Source organism: Dipodomys ordii, unplaced genomic scaffold (assembly GCF_000151885.1).
Source record: "Dipodomys ordii isolate 6190 unplaced genomic scaffold, Dord_2.0 Scaffold34, whole genome shotgun sequence".
In the NCBI taxonomy this organism is placed as follows: Eukaryota; Metazoa; Chordata; class Mammalia; order Rodentia; family Heteromyidae; genus Dipodomys; species Dipodomys ordii.
In genome coordinates, this window is record NW_012267250.1 from 15,413,179 (window position 1) to 15,431,458 (window position 18,280).

The 18,280-nt window shown below is 50.8% G+C and overlaps 1 protein-coding gene across 1 annotated transcript in view; it reads left to right on the plus strand.

Annotated features, from left to right (window-relative positions):
- The window catches only part of Col13a1 (collagen, type XIII, alpha 1), a 131,810-nt gene that overhangs the window by 62,497 nt on the left and 51,033 nt on the right, over positions 1–18,280 (plus strand). The window contains exons 8-15 of the mRNA XM_013017234.1: positions 7,676–7,711; positions 8,409–8,435; positions 9,404–9,430; positions 10,916–10,942; positions 11,045–11,071; positions 11,748–11,774; positions 14,400–14,465; positions 17,214–17,321. Of these exons, the coding sequence (XP_012872688.1) occupies positions 7,676–7,711; positions 8,409–8,435; positions 9,404–9,430; positions 10,916–10,942; positions 11,045–11,071; positions 11,748–11,774; positions 14,400–14,465; positions 17,214–17,321 (345 nt within the window). The remainder of the gene's footprint in view (positions 1–7,675; positions 7,712–8,408; positions 8,436–9,403; positions 9,431–10,915; positions 10,943–11,044; positions 11,072–11,747; positions 11,775–14,399; positions 14,466–17,213; positions 17,322–18,280) is intronic.

Sequence of the window (18,280 nt, forward strand, 5' to 3'; positions counted from 1 at the left end):
GGGAGGGGAGATGAGGGGTGAGCCACTTGGCTGTGATTCTGGGTATGGTAGAAGCTTGTATGTGGTCAGCCCTGCCTCCCTGTGGCCCCATCCCTGTCCCCAGGGCTGCTGTTGACATTCAAGAAAGAGGCTGACTAAATATACCTAAATTACAGCCTGGGGGAGGGTGCTGGGCCTAGCCTCTAGCCACAGTCTTGAGCAGCTGGGAGGCGAGCGGAGTGGGTGACAGTGATGCTGTTTAGGGAAAGGGTGTTCCGGCCCTCTCTTCCTGATGGGGGCGGGGGGGGGGCCTCCAGCTTTCCCGGGAACAAACCTTGGTTTCTGGAAACCAGGGAGCAAATGGCCAAGTCCAGGTTCACTAACCCCAACACTCACTCTGGGTCTTGACAGAACTCCTCAAGGTCTCCTTTCTGTGTCAGTGCTGGGTCCCACAGTGACAGAGCTTGGAAAGTCAGAGCGTCTCCCTTAAGGCTTGGATGGGGATGTGGGAGCCAGAGGGACCCTGCAGCTGCAGGAAGAAGCATGGGTGGCTTTCCCCAGGCTGGCCACCCGCACAGCTTCCATCCAATCACCCAAGGTCATAGTCTTGCGCAGGCTTCTCAGAAAAGGAAACTGAGACGTGAGATGGAGAAGGGCTTGGCCTAGGACCCCATGGAGAGGCTGGGGCAACAGTCTGTGTGCTCCATATCCTCCTGCACCTTCCCTGATCTGCCAGGGACGGAGGCAGGGGAAGCCAAGGCTAGCCCAGCGCATGGATGAAAGTCAACCTGTCCATTATCCTACCTTCTGCAGAGCTCTCCTGAAGGAAATAGGGGTCTCTCCACCACCCTAGGGAGAAGGGTCAGAGGTCAAGTTGCTAAGATATGTCCAAAGGACAGGCCAGGCTGAGGAGTGAGCTAGGACGTGGGGCAGTTGGGGATGCTCAAAAGATGAGAGGAAGAACAGGAAGATGAGAGGAGGAGAGACTTACTGGGAGCCAGGGAAGGCCAGAGGTCAGGGGCCTGGCCCAGGCAGCATCTGAACAGTCCTGGGGTGCAGGCCCTTGGCATTGTCAGCACATTTTCCTCTTGGACTTGGACCACAATGACTCCTAGGACTGGTACTTACACCTTGACTCTGAGTCTCACACACACACACACACACTAATTCCCTTAACACACACACACACACACACACACACACACACACACACACACGCACAGAGGAATAGATACTGGGTTTTTTGTTTTTTTGTTTGCTGTTTTGGTGCCAGTCCTGGGATTTGAACTCAAGACCCAGGCATTGTTCCTGAGCTGTTTTGCTTAAGGCTAGAGCTCAGCTCTTGAGCCATAGATCCACTTCCAGATGTGTGTGTGTGTGTGTGTGTGTGTGTGTGTATGTGTGTGTGTGTGTGATTAATTGGAGATAAGAGTCTCATGGACTTCCCTGCCCTAGGTGGCTTCAATACCCTGATCCTCAAATCTCAGCCTCCTGAGTAACTAGGATTACAGGCGTGAGCCAGCAGCACCTGGCTGATAGACAGTTTTTACTTCCATGTTACTGATAAGAAAACCAAGGTGCAGAGAGGTTGAGTGACTTGCCGAAGTCACACAGTTCCACTGTGGCCACCTTGAAAGTGATTACCAGCCAGGCCATCTGGCTCCAGAATCTCTCTGAATCTGCTGCTGTCATGGCTTAACCCAACTGCCATGTCCTTGTCACATGTGCTCCTGGACTCAAATGCTGCTGCCTAGATAGGTTTCACTCTTCTCTGTCCTGGGGGAGCCATGATCGGGAGGCCCTGAGCCCACAAGTTCCTGAACAAGGTGGTGATAGGAAGGTGCATTCATGTCTCAGGCCTCCGTCTCCTTCACATTAATGGGAAGAGGCTCTGTTCATCTCACAAGGAGAAACTGTGAGTCTCACAGAAGCCCACAGTCACCCAGCTCCTAAGTGCTGAGCTCAGTTTTGGCCAGGTCAACCCTCTTCCTAAGCCTACATTTTTTACCCAACACTCCTCCCGCGCTCAAAGCTCGATTGCTAACAAAGGATCTTCACCTTGAGAAGAAGGCAATGACCTCACTGGGCGCCTGTCTTGGGGCTAGGAAAAGATGTGTGATGCCAGATTATTGACTAGGCTATGGCCTTCCGGTGCCAGCCTGCGTGTGTGTCCATCAACCAGATGGCTTGGCCACCCTAGCTGAGCCCTCAGCCCACCCCTCAACTCCTCCTGCTGCCCTGGGCTGGCAGGAGTAGAGGACAGGGAGGCAGAGGGTCTGCTTGTCATTAGGAACAGAGGCGAAGTGGGCAAGCTCAAGGGGGCAGCCAGGGATGATGGGAATATGTGGCTTCCTGTTCCGCCAGGAGGGGTCCCAGATAAATACTGCTGATCAAAACCAGCCTTGCTGCCCTCTGGGGCCATGTATCCATGCTCTTAGAAGCTGATAAATGGTCCACATGAAGGGAGTCATCAGGTACTTTGGAGAGGACACTGCAGTAACACAAGAAGCAGGAGGGCAGTGTTGAGCATGCCAGCTGCTCAGGGAGTCCCATACACTGAGGTGGTGGCTGGAGCCCCCACATCTGGGCAGGTCCTCCTCTAGGATAAGCAATGTGCTCATCTCAGAGGGGCTGTTCTCCTCCCAAGCTCCCCAACTACTCAAAGGCCACAGAATGATATGAGAGTTCTGCCCTCATCCATAAGGAACTGCTCCATGCCAGGTCAATGCACCTGCTGAGCACTTCTGTTAGGGACCTAGAGCCTGCTGGGTAGAGAATGGAAACCTGAACGCAGCCTGCTTGGTCCTCCAGGCCCACACCTAGTGGAGAGAGACATTAAACTGCTAAGAACCACCAGGGACTAGGCTGGGGTCAGGCAGGGATGGCTTCTTGGTGCAAGAAATACTGAACTGCACTGGAGGACTTACAGAGGTCACCCAGGGAACGAAGCCTGGGAAGGGTTCCAGAATAGGGAAAACCCTTTTTAGGAAAAGTGGGGCTGAAGCTGATGAGATCAGCAAGGGCCTGACTTGACACAATGTCCAGGTCTGGGCTTTATCGCAGGGAAAGTGGGAAGCCCTTGGGTTGTGTGACATTGATGTGTGGCCTACTCCTCCTTCTCCAGCGCAAGGCCCATTTAGCGGTAAAGAAATTAATAGGAGGGGAATCAGAGCCAGTGACCTGGGGGGAGCGCTGGACAATTTGAAAGTGGAGGTGACGGAATTTAGTGATGGCAAACTGGAGGTAAAGTAGGGCAAGGGGGTGGGCAGCAGGAGCTCAGGATGCCCCATGCTTCCAACTTGAGTAGCAAAGTGCAGGAGGAAAACCAACTGCCAACTGCCAGGAGTGGGGAGGCACGTTAGAGTTCGGGATGTCTCCAGACATTCAAGGGGAACTACCCATCAATGTGTTGCACCCAAGCCCGTGGGGCAGCAACCTGGACCTTCCCACTGCGTTCCGTGACTCCTTACTAACAGCTTACAGTCAGCCGTGATAGAATTGACACCACGGGCACCGGCAAAGGCCATGCAAAGGCTCACTCCTCTCCCACCCAGCCAGGTGTTCAGTTCACTGCTTACCAGACAGTCATGGCCATGTTGTCAGTACTTAATGAAGCAGGGCCTGGGCAGATACATGGCAGCCCCTCTTTGGAACTTTCAAGTGAAAAGCAAGGAGACTTCCTAACTTTCTCTCTACGGCACCACACCTGGTCCAAACTGCAGATAGGGGGAAGAGGGAGCAGTAACATAGGGATCCATTTTCAAAAAGTAAGAGTTCCCTTTCTACCCTGTCCTTGAGTGAAGGGATGGAAGAGAAGATGGCAGAGATCAATGTGTAGCTTGCTTCCTTCATTCTGGCACAGGACATTGTGCTAATCCATGAAGCAATTCTTCAGGTGAATCTAGCATCTATCAATGGAATGTTCTTTTAATCCCAGTGAATTTTTATGAGGTTTTGGAATCCAGTAAAATATTGAATTTCTTTCTGGAACAACAACAACAAAAAGCTTGTAGACTGTCAGGAAAAGTCTGAAAACAAGAGAAAGGGGGATAGGAAGGAGGGACTAGTTGTTTTACTAGGAGGTACCAAAATGTATTATAAGCACAGAATGTGTGGAACAATGGAAGGGCTACAATGGAGAAGCCATGTGTAGTCAGAGTTTGTACATGGGGAAGGTTTCTTTTCACAGTGTAAAGAGAAAGGCAGAGAGCCAGGAAATGAACTAGAGCAACTAACCAGCCATGGAGAAAAAAAATTTATTATTGTTTTAATAGCTAGAACTCTACTCCATTCGTTGCATTAAGACAATTTCCCAGGGGAGTGGAAAAGATAATTTCCTAGTGAATAACTTGTTTAACTGTAAAACATGAAACCATAAAAAGTAAACATAACATGTGAGTGAATATTTTGTTATTCTATACTTGGGAAGGCCCTTTTGAAGTATGAGATAGGGCCATATATGCTGGTGCTAGTCCCAGCTACAATGGAAGCGTAGGTCCAAGGCTACCTCCAGGAAAAGCACAAGGAGACTTCATCCAAAAAGTGAGCCAGAGACATGGCTCAGCAGTAGAATGCCTATCTAGCAAGCACAAAGTCCTGAGTTCAAAAATCAGGTACCAGAAACAAAGAGAGAGAGAGAGAGGAGGGAGGAAAGATAGGAAGGAGGGAGGAAAGGAAGGAAGGAGGGAAGGAAGGAAAGAAGGAAGGAAGGAACGTAGGAAAGAAGGAAAGAAGACATAAAACCCCAAATCTATAAGTAAACATTAATATATTTATTTGTATAAATGTAAAACTTGGTAAGAAATATACTATAGACAAAGTCAAGGTCAGCTTGAAATCATTCAGAACACATATGACCATACTTATTGCTTTTGGGAAAGAACTTTCAAATCAAAAGGACAAAGAAGCCAGGTGCCAATGGCTCGTTCTTATAATCCTAGCTATTGAGGAGGCTGAGATCTGGAAATCATAGTCTAGAGGTAGCCTGGGCAGGAAAGTCCATCAGACACTTACCTCCAATTAACCAGCAAAAAGCCATAAGTGGAGCTGTGATTCGAGTGGTAGAGTTCCACAGCAAAAAAGGTCAAGGACAGTGCTCAGGCCCTGAGTTCAAGCTCTAGGACCAGCACCAAAAAAAAAAAAAAGGAAAAAGAAAACAACTGGGTAGAAAATATATGTTAGGAAAACTGCTTGAGTCTAGCAGTTGAAGGTCAGCCTGGGCAACACAGTGAGACCTCATTTCAAACATAAATGACTGTGTGTACTCCTAATATATACACCTGTATAATATATATGTACATTCACACATGCATATGTATGTATATGTATAATATGCTACAGTGTATACTAACAGATATTACATATTAGTAGAGAGTGTACACAGGCAGCTGACTGGCCTAGAACAAGGGCTGGCTAATCAGCTTGGACCAGTAGCATTGGAAGAAACATCTAAGCTCAGCATATAATTGAAGAGATGTCGGTTAAGATCTAGTTGAAAGTCTCCCAAGTGCCTTCCCCACGCCCAGTCTCTGCAGAAAGTGGAGTCCCAGTTTCCATGTGGTCAATGACAAAACATCCCTCCCCAGTTCCCTGAAAAAGCCCTGGTTAGCCCTGGGCTTGGCCCTGGGTTGAACAGATGCACCCTGCTTCTAGGATAGGCTCTGTAATTAGCAAACCATGTGATTACCCCTCCCACGTAAACATTAGCCCAAGTGGGTCTTGAAGATGTTTCTTGGCACTCTCCTCTCCTGACCTTTCTCCAAGTTTCTCTGCCTTCAGAGTAGCAAGTTTATACTGCAAGATTTTAGAGATTACATTGCTAGGTTTCTAGGGTTTCTCCTTCAGGCTATTCTCTCTTTTTTTCTTTTTTATTCTTTCATGTATCTTTTTTAACAATTTTTTGTTCATGCACTTTGTATTGTTATTATAAAGATGATGCACAGAAGGGTAACAGTTACATGTCAGATAAAGAGAACTTTGTTGTTGTTGTTGTTGGTTGTGAGGCTTGAATTCTGGGTCTGGGTGCTGTCCCTGAGCTCTTCAGCTCCAGGCCAGCAATCTACCACTTGAGCTACAGCGGCACTTCTGGTTTTCTGGTGGTTAATTGGAGATAAGAGTCTCACAGACTTTCCTTGCCTGGCTGGCTTTGAACCACAGTCCTTGGACCTCAGCCTCGTGAGTAGCTAGGATTACAGGCATGAGCCACCAGTGCCTGGCTTTTTGAACAATGCCCCCCTTCCTTGCTCTCTCCCACTTTCCTCCTCACATCCCTACCCACAGGTGGTATAGTTGATTTTCAGCAGTGTCTAGTGAATACCACCGCTGCATTTGTTCACCTTCTGTCCCTCCATTTCTGTGCCACCCTTACCCTCCTTAAGACAGATAAACAAACAAGACGAAAAGAAAAAGAAAACAACAACAAAGAAAATACCTCTTGTTTCCCTTTCCTGGAGTTCATTTCGATAATTATTTTATATGATCAATTCTTGAGAGGAGAAAACACCCACTACAGCAGACTTCAGCCTGATCTTGCAGTTAGCCAGCCAACATGGCAGGGTCCTTGGGCTGCGGGGGGACCCTGGATGCTCCTATCCATGCCACAGGGAGGCTCCAGACAGCCTGGAGGTATTTAAGATCACAGCAGATCTGACTGGATCTGTTGCTTGACAGGACAAGCATCCATCCCAAAGCCTATGGAGTTCAGAGGTCACCCTTGGTTTATTCTGGTTTATTCTGGTGTCTGTCTTCAGCTCAATTCAACAAATATCCAGTGAAGACAGCTATCATTTGGTAGGCTTTACAAGTACCACTGAAGGTAGTTTAGTAACTCAATGAGGTTTATCTGCTTTCCACAGATGAGGAAACTGAGGCTCAGGGATTAGGCAACTTAGTCCCACAGCCTTGTTGGTGGAGGCAGGGTTAGAACTCAGCCCTCCACACTCAACAGCCCATCCTTAGGAAAGAAACAATGCCCATCTAAGCTGAGAGCAAGTAGATGAGGGAGATAGAGAGAAAGCCCACCTTGGGGTGTCCTGGAGGGTGGCCTTAAATGACACAGAAAGGAACTTTTGCTCCTTTCTTGTTTCCAAGAAAGGAAGAAACATGGCTCACATTTCCTAGTTCTCTGTGACTCTTGACCCCTCTGGTCAGCCTTCTCCTTCTCTGAGAAGGGATGAGAAAGCCCTTCATTTCAATTTATCTTGACCTAAACCACTGGGTTTTGAGCATTGAACCCTTTTCTAGACCTAGTGTGAGTATCTCTCTGCATCCCACTGCACCTCCAGGGAAATGGAACCCCACAGATCCTAGGGAATCCCCTGCTGGGAGAAGCCTGTTGGCCAGGGTGAGGGGCTTGAGCAGGCTGACCTATTCCAACCTGAAAGCTTACATTCAGAGGGACAAGTGTCCTATCAGCTGAGATCCAAACCACCTTAGATCAGTGTCCGTGAGCAAATCCTGCAAATGAATAGGACATGTTGGCTTTTGGTCCAGAACTCCAGTGCATTGCAAGTACTGTGTGCTGAGTCCTTGCTGACCTGGCTATCCATTGGCCTACCATCTATTTACAAACCAAGCTACAGAGCAGCCACAGCGATTAGGGGCCACGTGTGTGAACATGCAGGAGTAAAGAGTGGAGACCCTTGCTCAGCCTCACCATCTGTTGGTGTTCTTTTTCTTTTTATCTTTTTTTTTCCAGGGCCAACCAGGCACTCGAGGCTTCCCTGGGTTTCCGGTAAGTGGGGAGGGCTGAAGTTCTCTGTGACCAGGTGGGCGCTGGACCTGGTTGGTTAAGTTACATCCACTGAGGTCAAACCTGGTGCCACTCTTTTCCTTTTAATCACTAAGGGCTGCCTCACACCTACTGCCAACCTCAGCCCAAGATAGTATCTCAGCACTGGGCCGCTGGGAAAGAAGGGATGGAGGACATACCCAAACAGGGTATGGGATAGGAGCTTGCTGAGCAGCATCACAGGCCAACACAGCCACCATGACACCAAAATGTGGGCAGAAGTTGACCTGGGGACCAAACTGGGCCAGGCTCTGCAGGATACCCACCAGAAAAGTAGCAGTTGGGGGACCATCTGGGTGCCCTATGACCCCAGCCTTCAAGGCAGGGGGTTCCTTGCCCTCACTTGGGGCAGTGACAGTGCCATCTATGGGACTCTGTTCTGCACTGGTCACTTGGCCGGCAGCATTTGTTCCTTCCCCATGAGAACCTTTCAAGGAACGTTCTAGTATTTGTATTTCTATCTTAGAACAGTAACTTGAGGCCTAGGCTCACCCACCATCAACTGACAACTAAGAGGTCAGTCAATGACCCCAGCTCTAATATGGTGGCATCTGACCCTGTGCTGCTAACCCCTGGCCAGGCCTCCTTTGGGTCAGAAGGCCTGCAGTTCCCAGCTTTTCAGCTGCCTTTCTGTTTGCAGGGTCCCATTGGCCTGGATGGCAAACCGGTAAGTAGACTCTCGCAGCTTGCTCCTCCTGCCCCCGCCCCCCTGCCCCCCAGCTCACTAACCCTGGCTCTCTTGGTTCTTGGGCAAGACTCTGACTCTTTGGAAGATGCTTTTGATGGGGGGGGGGAAGGTGTCACTCATAGAGATGGAAGGAGGGATTATTTGAAGGAGCCACCCCAAACTCCAAGACATAAATCCTAAGTGCCCAGGGCCTGGGGCAAAAGCCATCCTTACTTTGGGGATCCAGAGCAGGGGTGAAGCAGGCAGGCAGTGGGGAGGGCAGGGGTAGAGCTCAGCCAGCTGATCTGAGAAAGAGCTCACCCGTCATCATACCCCAGCCCTGGTCTCCAGCACCACCAAGGAGCATCCTGTGTCCCCTGCTTCTCCATTACTGAGGCCCTGCCTGAACTCAGTTCCACATGGAGACTCATTTCCTGTGACCCCTCACCCAGGTCCTCCCTCGGTTCATTTAACTCTGACATAAACTCTCGGGGGGGAGGGGGAGAAGGCCCTACCCCATGGAAGTGGTGACCCTCCAGAATCCCACAAGTCTAAGACATAACGACCCTCCCCCTTCTTCACATTGACCTTTCCCTGGAGAAGCTCTGTCCACCCAGTTGAGACCTGGCCAGCTGCCCTGTAAGCCAGCAAGCTACATGGGGGTCTTGGGGACCCTATCTCATCATCTCAGACTAGACATACCCTTGAAGCCATCATGGGGGGTGTGAATGGGGTGAGGACTAGCCAGGGAGACCACCCCTATCTCAGCTTTCCTGTGATGGGCAGGAAGCTGGTGGTTAGGCCCAGGAAAGGGTAGAAAGAGAATAACCTTCCCTGGTCATCCAGCTGGTTAGGAACAGGATGGACAAGGGAGCAGTAAGAAAGGATGACAGTACGGCAGGGGCAGGGGGCAGGTGGGAGCTTCCGTGTAGCAAACAATGGACCTGAAATTCACCCTCTTCTTCCAGGGCCACCCTGGACCAAAAGGGGAACCGGTAAGACCCCTGCTTTTCTACCTTCCCCAATGGGGGAGGGTCACTACCCAGCAAAGAGACAACAGTCACTACCCAGCCTGGATCCTCAGCTTCTGCAGGGAGGGAGGCAGGCAGGGCTCCTCGAGCTGACACGTGATAGCCAGCTACAGAGGCACAGCTCACTGCTGTCATGCATGATGGCTGGTTGGCTTAGCACTCAGGTCTCACTCTTGGGCCCTGGGACACAAGCAGTCATCAAACTCTCACAAAGGATATGTTCTTTAGGAGATGGCCATCCCTTTGCCCTTAGCCTTACCCTCTTCCTCTGGCCAGCCCTGACATGGCCTTTAGCAATCCAGCCTCCTTAGGGCCTATGCCTGGCCTGTGGAAATCCATTCATAGATCTCTAACATCCACAGAACAGTCATACATCACGTAACCACAGGGATGCATTGGGTGACCTCTGCTGCAGGTCTTTCTAAGACTCCCTTTGACTGATGTAGAAATTGGGGCTCCGAGCATCAAAGTAACTTGTCTGAAGTTCCCCAGCAAGGAAGCATTCCAAATAGGATCCAGATCCACTCTTAAAATTCCTCTCTTCCTTTGCAAATGAGTAAAATAACAGAGACCAAGGCAGTAATGCACTCCCATTATTAGACAGGGAAAAGGGGTTATTAGAAATTTCAGGTCACCCCCTTCCCCACATTCTTCTCCTCCCCGGCAGATGCAGCTTGACCCTACCATAAGTTATCTGTGGCACCCTGGGTGGAATTATGGTCGTCCCCTATGCTCTGCTCCGTAGTCTTCAGAACTGCTTGACGAGAGGGGAAACTGAGGTACAGAGTGGCTAAGCACATAGGTCACATACCAAAGCCGACATCCACTGTGTGTGCCCTTTGTCTTGAAGGCAAGGAACCTTCTTGCAGGAGTGAGGAACATCTTTTCTGCCAAGGCCATTTGGACATCATCATAAAACATCATTCATGGGCCATACAAAATTATCAATGCAGTCGCTGGCAGCCTATGAGAAGCATGCATCTGTCCTGTCATGTACCCTGTCCTGCAAATGCCAGCCTTCATTCATTCCTCTAGCCCCTGTCATGTCCCTGGCCCTCTGTGTAGGAGGCTACATCTGGATGTCAGGTGGTGGTGGACTCCTGTGCCTTGTGAATCTCAGGACACTGCCAGGGCCTCGCTTCTGCCCTCCCAAGCCTCAGGGAAACCATTTGAACAAGACTTGAATTTTGAGGGACATGGGGGTGGGGATGGGGTCATGGCACAGCTGGTCATGCCCATTGAAGGTGAGGCAGCTGAGGCTAGATGGGCAAGTCCATACCACCTTGCATGTGTTGGACACAGAGAGACCTGGCCCATTCTCATCTTCTGGAGTTCAGGACATTTTGAGAAGCCCCTGGAAGCTCAGCACCAGTTCCAGCCCCACTCAGAGCTGCGTCTCTGATCTGCCCATCCTCGGTCCACACACTGACTTGTGTGTTTCTCCCCCAGGGCCTGGCGGGACCCCGAGGACTGCCGGTTGGTACCCACTTTTCATCTTCCCTAACAGTGGGGTGGCAGGGAGTTGGGGTCATCTTGTGTGAGTCTTGATCGCTAACTGTCATTTCTGTCTCTTTGTAGGGCCCTCAAGGACAGAAAGGAGAAAAGGTGAGTATAATGTGTTTCCCAGAATGTGTTTCCATGGCAGACACAGCCTTCCTAAGGACCATGGGGCAGAGCAGCCATTCTCAAACCTGAGTTTTTTTTCCTCAACCGAAACAGGATGTAAGAGACACAGGGAAGCTGCCCTGGGTGACATTCTTTTCCTGAGGCCAACCAGCGTCTTCCTCAACCCCTCCCACCTGCCGTACACTCTGTTCCCTGACCCCTGAGCTTCTAGCATTTTGAGATATCAATTTGTAAACACTGTCCTGGCCTCCAGTATTCACTGTCATGTTGACAATACAAGAAGGCCTGTGGGCTAGAACCCTTGGCTCAGAGCAGATGTCCCTGGGGTCCTGCTGTCCCTATTCAGGCTCTTTTCCAGGGCCATTGGATGCCTGTCCAGAGGAGTAATCCCAACCAGGCCTGGAGTATAACTCCACAATTCTGCCCTGTCACCTCTTGTAGCTACTTCCAGGCAAGCCCTGGGGGTTTCTTCCCCCATAAGCACTGGAGATAAAGGAGAAAATTAGATTTTCTGCCTCTGAGGGCTCAGATCCAGACTAGTGGCAGGGCTGGAGGGTGAGGAGATGAATGGTGTGTCCAGCACTCCTAGAGGTACTCACAGGACAGATTCCCCCAACAAGTGCCTGACACCCCTCTCGTTTCCTCCTCTCCCCAGGGTCAGTGTGGCGAGTATCCTCATCGGGTAAGAGACTCTACAAACTGAGAGGGGCCCTTTGATCACCTGAGGCCCCCACCCCTCAGCCTCATCTCCTAGGGTCTCTGTACCTAACAGAGGCAGGGAACCAGATCCTGCAGTCCCCTGTGCTCAGCAGCTAACTATCAGTACCAGGTGCTGGTGGCTCTGTGTGTGTCTTCTCAGGAGACAGCCTCTCATGGCCTTGTCCCTCTGATGACTGGGTTGACTGTTTGGGATGAATGTGCCTCATACTTTCTGTTGGCTACAGGGCTGGTGTGTGTGTGTGTGTGTGTGTGTGTGTGTGTGTGTGTGTGTATGTATGTGTGTGTGTCCACCTGTCCTGGATAGATATATAAAAGAGATCTTTAGAGTCCATTACTGCTCAAATGACCCCAGCCTCAAGGAAGGGGGGGCAGCTGTACCCATGGGGGGGGGAGTTCTTGTTTAGAGCTAAGGCTACTACAAGCATTTGGGGGCTTCCAGGCCGAGATGATGCCTCCGCCATTCCCACTTCGCCTTTCCTTTCCCTTGCTTCACTCCCCAAATATGGCATCCAGGAGATTTCTGACCACGGGGCTCCTGCTCAGGACAGGGGAAGTGTTCCTGGGTGTACTTTCTCCAACTTTCTCCAGAAAATGCCCTGTATTCCAGCCCTTCTGTACTCAGGACAGGGCAGCAAGCAAAGATAGATATCTTAGCCACCATCTCCTCAGCCATGGCCATTGTGCCTCCAGGAACACATGTGACTTCCCTGGCTTCTTGGGCTGCCGGGCACATCCTGGGAACAGCGATTTAGGGGTAGAACCCGACTTACCTGACAGTCTCTGATCTCTGAGGTCCTAGGCCAAGAGAAGGCCACAGTGGGCCTGGCGTGTGAGAATCAAGGATAGGTTTGCAACCCAGCTGGGCTTGTTCTAGGTTGGGCATACAGACAGAGCTGGACCATGGGGTAGTGAGGGAGTAAGGGCTCTGGTGTTCCTGATCCTGATACAACAATAGAAGGTCAGCTGTAGTTTCTATGGAAAGATGGCTCATAGAATTGTTAGATTACCCTAAAGACAGAGCCTCCAGCAACCCAGGGGCAACATAACCACAGATGTTTTGAAAGGATGTCATCGGGCCCTGCGTGAGGTAAGCTTTGCCACTCAGCCCAACACAAGAACAGGGAAAGGGGCAGTGATAGAAGGTTCTGGAAGTACATTCCTAGCACTGCAGCAGTGTATGAAGTAGATTGAGGACCTAGATGTTGAGCAAGACAGTTTATTTAGAAAAGGATAAGATGGCAGGGGGTTCATCTAGAAGCCTGCGGCTTTCCAAGTCAAGGGGTCTGCAGGCATGGCAGGGATGGCAGGTTCTCAGAGAGCCATGCTGGTTCTTCCTCTTGTCCAGTGGGAGAGAAGGGGGATGGGGAGTGGGTGGGGTAGGGCCCCCTGGTACAGGGGTTTGGTGGCTCTCTTCCTCAGTTGCCCTGTTACTGTGTCTCTGTCACCTTCATCCTCCCTCCCCCAAACCAGGAGTCCCTGAGCGGCACACTAGCAGCTCTGCGCTCCAACCAGATAATTACCCTGAAGGTTCGTAGGTTCTAGAAGGTCTCTGGCCCTCTCTGCCTAGAAGCTTCCTGGATGTGGAGCCTCACATTGCACATCCCCAGGCCTCGGCTCAGGAGGGTGGGGTTCTGTGTAGGGCACCTGCCCACACAGTTAGCAAGGGTGATCTAGAAGGGTGACAATTGTGCCAACTGTACAACAGGGCATATTCACAGCCCAGGGGGCTGCCGGCTCTTAATGCTCCTCCCAGGTACCTCACATGAGCTCAAGTGCCATTGAAAACAAGTTGGTTCTATGCCATCTTCATTTTCCATAGGGACCACTTCCAGCAAAGATCAATTTAGCTTCCTTAGGGAGTGGAAAGCAACACGAATTTCCAGAAATAGAAATCACATTGGATAATGTGATTGTAAATTTTCTGCTCCCTCCAAAAAGTGGTTGCCCATTCTGGAACCATCTTCTCCCTACCCCAGCCTCTATTTTTCACGTGTGCCAGGCCCAGAGTAAGACCTCAGCTGCATTTAGTGGGGGCCACACCCCTGGCCAGCTTGGCCTGGGAGCCAAGCCTTGACCATCATGCTCAGATTCACTGACATCAGCCTTTCTCATCTTACCAAAAAAGAACCCAGTTGGGGACCGCACACCAGCCTGGTTCCAAGTACCAATTTAGCTGGTCCTGTGGCTCCTGAGCCAGAGCCGGGCCAGCAGTGCAATGTGAGGCTGCACGTCAGGATGCCTCCACAGCCCAGCATGGCCACAGAGGCAGACCTGGCCAAGCAGGACCCCTCAGCTCCAAGCTGGAAACAGAGGCAGGCTGCAGACTGAGGGTCCTCCTTCTGAAGGACTGCTGCACCACCCAAGAGCAAGCTCAGCATTGCACCCCACAAGCCACTAGAGGAGTCCTGTCCACTCCTGTCTTCCTGCCCCAGACTCGCTAATCTCTTTTCTCTCCTCTTCCTCTCTTCCCTCTCTTCCCCACCGTCCTGGCTGCTTGACTTTCCTGATGATTTTCCACATACATCGTTCTGAATGCTGCGATCTCTCACCTTTGCCCTCTGGCCTTCGAATCCATCTTCCTCTTCAGCTGCTGCCTCTTCTCAATTCAGTGCGTCTGGCTCCTCCCCCAGTCATTAAAAGGAGGACCTTCCAGGTAGACATCTCGCTTTGCCAGACCATGGGTAGCTAACTGGGGCTGTCTCTGACACCAGAACTCTCTCCTAATAGACTTAAATTAGACAAACAGGGACCACAGACACCATAGACAGGCCCCAGAAGGTCCACACTTCACCACACCATAGCACCCTAACAGCCCCCAGCACCAGCTGACACCATAACTAGTTCTCATGTCCTCTGTTTCACAAGCCTGATTTTCAGTTCATTCTCTCAGTGGTTTTATGAATTAAGCATGATCATCCTTATTTCACAGATGAAAGACTCAAGGCTCAGAGAAGTTAAGGAAGTTGCCCGAGATCACACGGCTCATTCATTACAGAGCAGGGATTTGTAGCCAACTTTTCTTTCTGTTAACAGCTGTGTGGTTTTTAAGCAAATGATTTGACCTCTCTGTCTACACTGTAGGGTGGTTGGAGAGGCAGAGCACTTGGAATCATCCCTGGTACAGTTTAAGTGGTGGCCATCATGACACTACTATCTGTATCTGGAGACAGGGAAATCAAGGCTCAGAGAAGTGATTTGCTCTAAGTCACCCAAAGAGCAAGAGGAAAAAGTGGAACTGGAAGCCAGGACTTAGAACTCTGGTTGTTTCCATAGAATCTACATCCTTTAGGCTTATACACGCAGGCTGCTGCTGGGGATGTAGCTCAGTGGTAGGATCCTTGCCTAACATACATGAGGCCCTGGGTCCAATCCATACACTCCAGAAAGAAAAGAAACAAGTACAGACTGCCTAGGATCCATCCCTTCCAACCTGAGTTTGAGGACCACGGGCAGTTACAGAGAAACATAGTCTACAAACAACACGTGTAATCATCTCAAGCAACTGCTTCCTTCTTCCTGCCTTCCTAACCCCAGGAGGTTGGGATAGAGCAGATTATGAAAAACAAAACAATCTTACCCCTGCTCTCTAAGAGGCCACAGCTGGATCCCAAACCAGGTTGTCCACCTTGCCCCTCACTTCCCTTACACTGTGCAGAGGAGCCCCCGAAGCCCAGGGAGCTGGGAGTGGCCGGGCTCCGAGCTGCTCTCTGACAAACCTGTCTCAGGAGTCAGGAGCCCAGAGGTTTGGATATTCAGCCACCTGATTGAACAAGGCTAAAAATACAGAAAGACACGTGATGCCCCTGCCACCCAAGCCTACAGCTGCATATCTCATTACCCCAGCTAAATCCTCGAGAGCCCCTGTGTGCTCACCCAGCAGCAGAGCTTCCCAGGAGGCTGGTTGGCAGCTCAGAGTAGCAGCAAAGCCACCCTGCTGCCACACACCCCTTCCTGTGCCAGACCCCACGGACGCGAGCTGACGTCACTCCCAGAGCAGCCTGACATGCACAGCCACCTGACACACAGCTGCCACATGGCCCTGGCTGTGTTATCTGTCCACTGAGCCTTCACTGGGTTCCAGCCCTTTGTGTGGACACTATGGTGATTATCTTGTGCGATCCGCCCATCAGCCGCCATGCTAGAGGAAGACATGGAGAGGGAGCTAGTGAGGAAGCCAGGGAGTTTCCATGCTGCCCTGACCTAGTTTCCGAAGCAGAAAGAAAAGAATTTGGCCCCTGGGGAAAATTATTATTTAAAAGCAATCCCAAGATGCACCCCCATGGCTCATGCCTGTAATCCTAGCTACTCAGGAGGCTGAGATCTGAGAACTGAGGCTTGAAGCCAGCTTGGGCAGGAAAGCCCATAAGACTCTTATCTTTGATTAACCCACAAAAAGCCCAAAGTGAGGCTGTGGCTCAAATGATAGAGTGCTAGCCTTGAACACAAAAGCTCAGGGACAGTGTCTAGGTGCTGAGTTCAAGCCCTAGTATTCACATACACACAGAAGTACACGAAGAAAGAAAGAAGAAAGAAGGAAAAAAAGAAAGGAAGGAAGGAAGGAAGGGAAAGAAAGAGAAAGAGAAAGGGAAGAAAGGAAGGGAGAGAGAAAGAAGGAAGAAAAGAGAGAAAAAAAGAAAGGAAAAGAATTTGCTTCCTGTAGAGTGAGGGTTTCATGCTATTGGTCATCATGAGACATAGAAAGTCTTGTCCACTTCCTATCAAAAAACCAATATTGATTTTACAGGCTCTGTGAGATGGTCTAAGAGTACTTGAAAGAGGAAAGTGGATGCAAGACGTGATGTGCTTAGCAGATGGTGTTGGAGGTCATTTACAAAGTGCGCACAGTTGGGCAGCAAGCCCTGCCGAACTCAACAGTGAGCCAAACAAAATTCCGTGGCCTCCGACCTAGGAATCTCATTTGACCCTTGAGACCAGACACTCAAAAACAGCAGAAAAAAAAAAGCTGAGACAGGAAACAAGGAACTGAGAAGCCAGGCCTTAGACAGTATGACTTGCCCAGCTGAGAAGGTGACAGAGGCAGGCCCTACCTCAGACAACTGGGCTGGTCTCTGGCCATCTGCCTGGACTGGAAACAGGCCTGGGGCTGGGGGGGGAGGGGCACACTGACTCTGTCTCTGTCTCCACTGTGGTCCTCTGCCCTGGGCTATGACTGCTCTCTGAAGCAAGTCCTCTCAGGAAGTCCCATTGCTTGGGGAGCTGATGCCTTGGCCCTCTTCTCACTGCCACCAGCCCCTGCATGCGGTCACTCTGCCACAGCAGCAGCACATCATGCCACCATCCACCCACCTTCCCACACAAAGTGCATGGCACTCGGGGGTGGGGGGGAGTGGGCTACAGACTTGGGGGGTTTTCTCTCTAATGCCTGTCTCTACCAACTCAGGGTGAGCAGGGTCAGGCTGGTGTCCAAGGACCACCAGGGCCCCCAGGCCCCCCTGGACCAAGTGGACCTCTGGGGCACCCAGGACTGCCGGGACCCATGGGGCCACCCGTAAGTATCTCTTCCTCTCACTCATGATTTGCCAGAGAATTGTCCAAACCACAGACACACCACAGGGACCTGGGTTCCCATCAAATAAGAGAAATGCCTTGCTAAAACCTTGGGCTTGGAGCAAGGATGGCCTAGACACAAGAGTCATTCGGGTATGGGTCACACCTGTCACCCTGCAGCTCTGTGAGCATGCCTATGGGGCCGTGTCTACCCTGCTCCCAGGGCAGCACTATGAAGTGGTCCCTTAGCCACCACAGAGAGGAGTTTGGAGAGGAAATCTCCAGGGATCTGTGCCAGCTTTCCCTGATACCCCGAGCTTAGTCAAGCCCAAGTCAGAGGAGGGGTTCAGAAAAAGCACAAGGGGCACACACCAGTTGACGAACCTGCCTTTCCAGGTGTGTGCTGGTTTCCCATGCTGGATCACCTTCTAGCCAAACTAGGCCCTGAATAGAGCTGATGATGGGCAAGGCCTCCCCTCCTCTCCACCTCCAGTCAGCAGGGGCCACTACCTCATTCATCCTCAAGCTCTGGCTGAATCCTATTAGTACTGGGAAGAAGCAGGCAAGAGGCACACTCTAGCAAGTGACTGGACTTCTGAGAGAGAAGCCAGTCCTCCCTACCAAGAAGACAACTGCTGTAGGCTAACAAAGGGACAGATAGGGGTGAGCTTGGATTTTTGTGGGTATTTTGTTTGTTTTTGTTTTTGTGCTGGTAGTGGGCTTGAATGTAGGCCCAGGGAGTCCTCCCTTAGCTAGCTGGCACTCCACCACTTGAGCCACACCTCCACTTCTAGCTTTGGCTGTTGGAGATTAGAGTCTTACAGACTTTCTTTCCCAGGCTGGCTTCAAACCATGATCCTCAGATCTCAGCCTCCTGAGTAGTTAAGATTACAGGCATAAGTCCCGGGTGCCCGGCTTGGGCTTGCTTTTTAATTATGATTTTCCCCAGGCGGGGGGGGG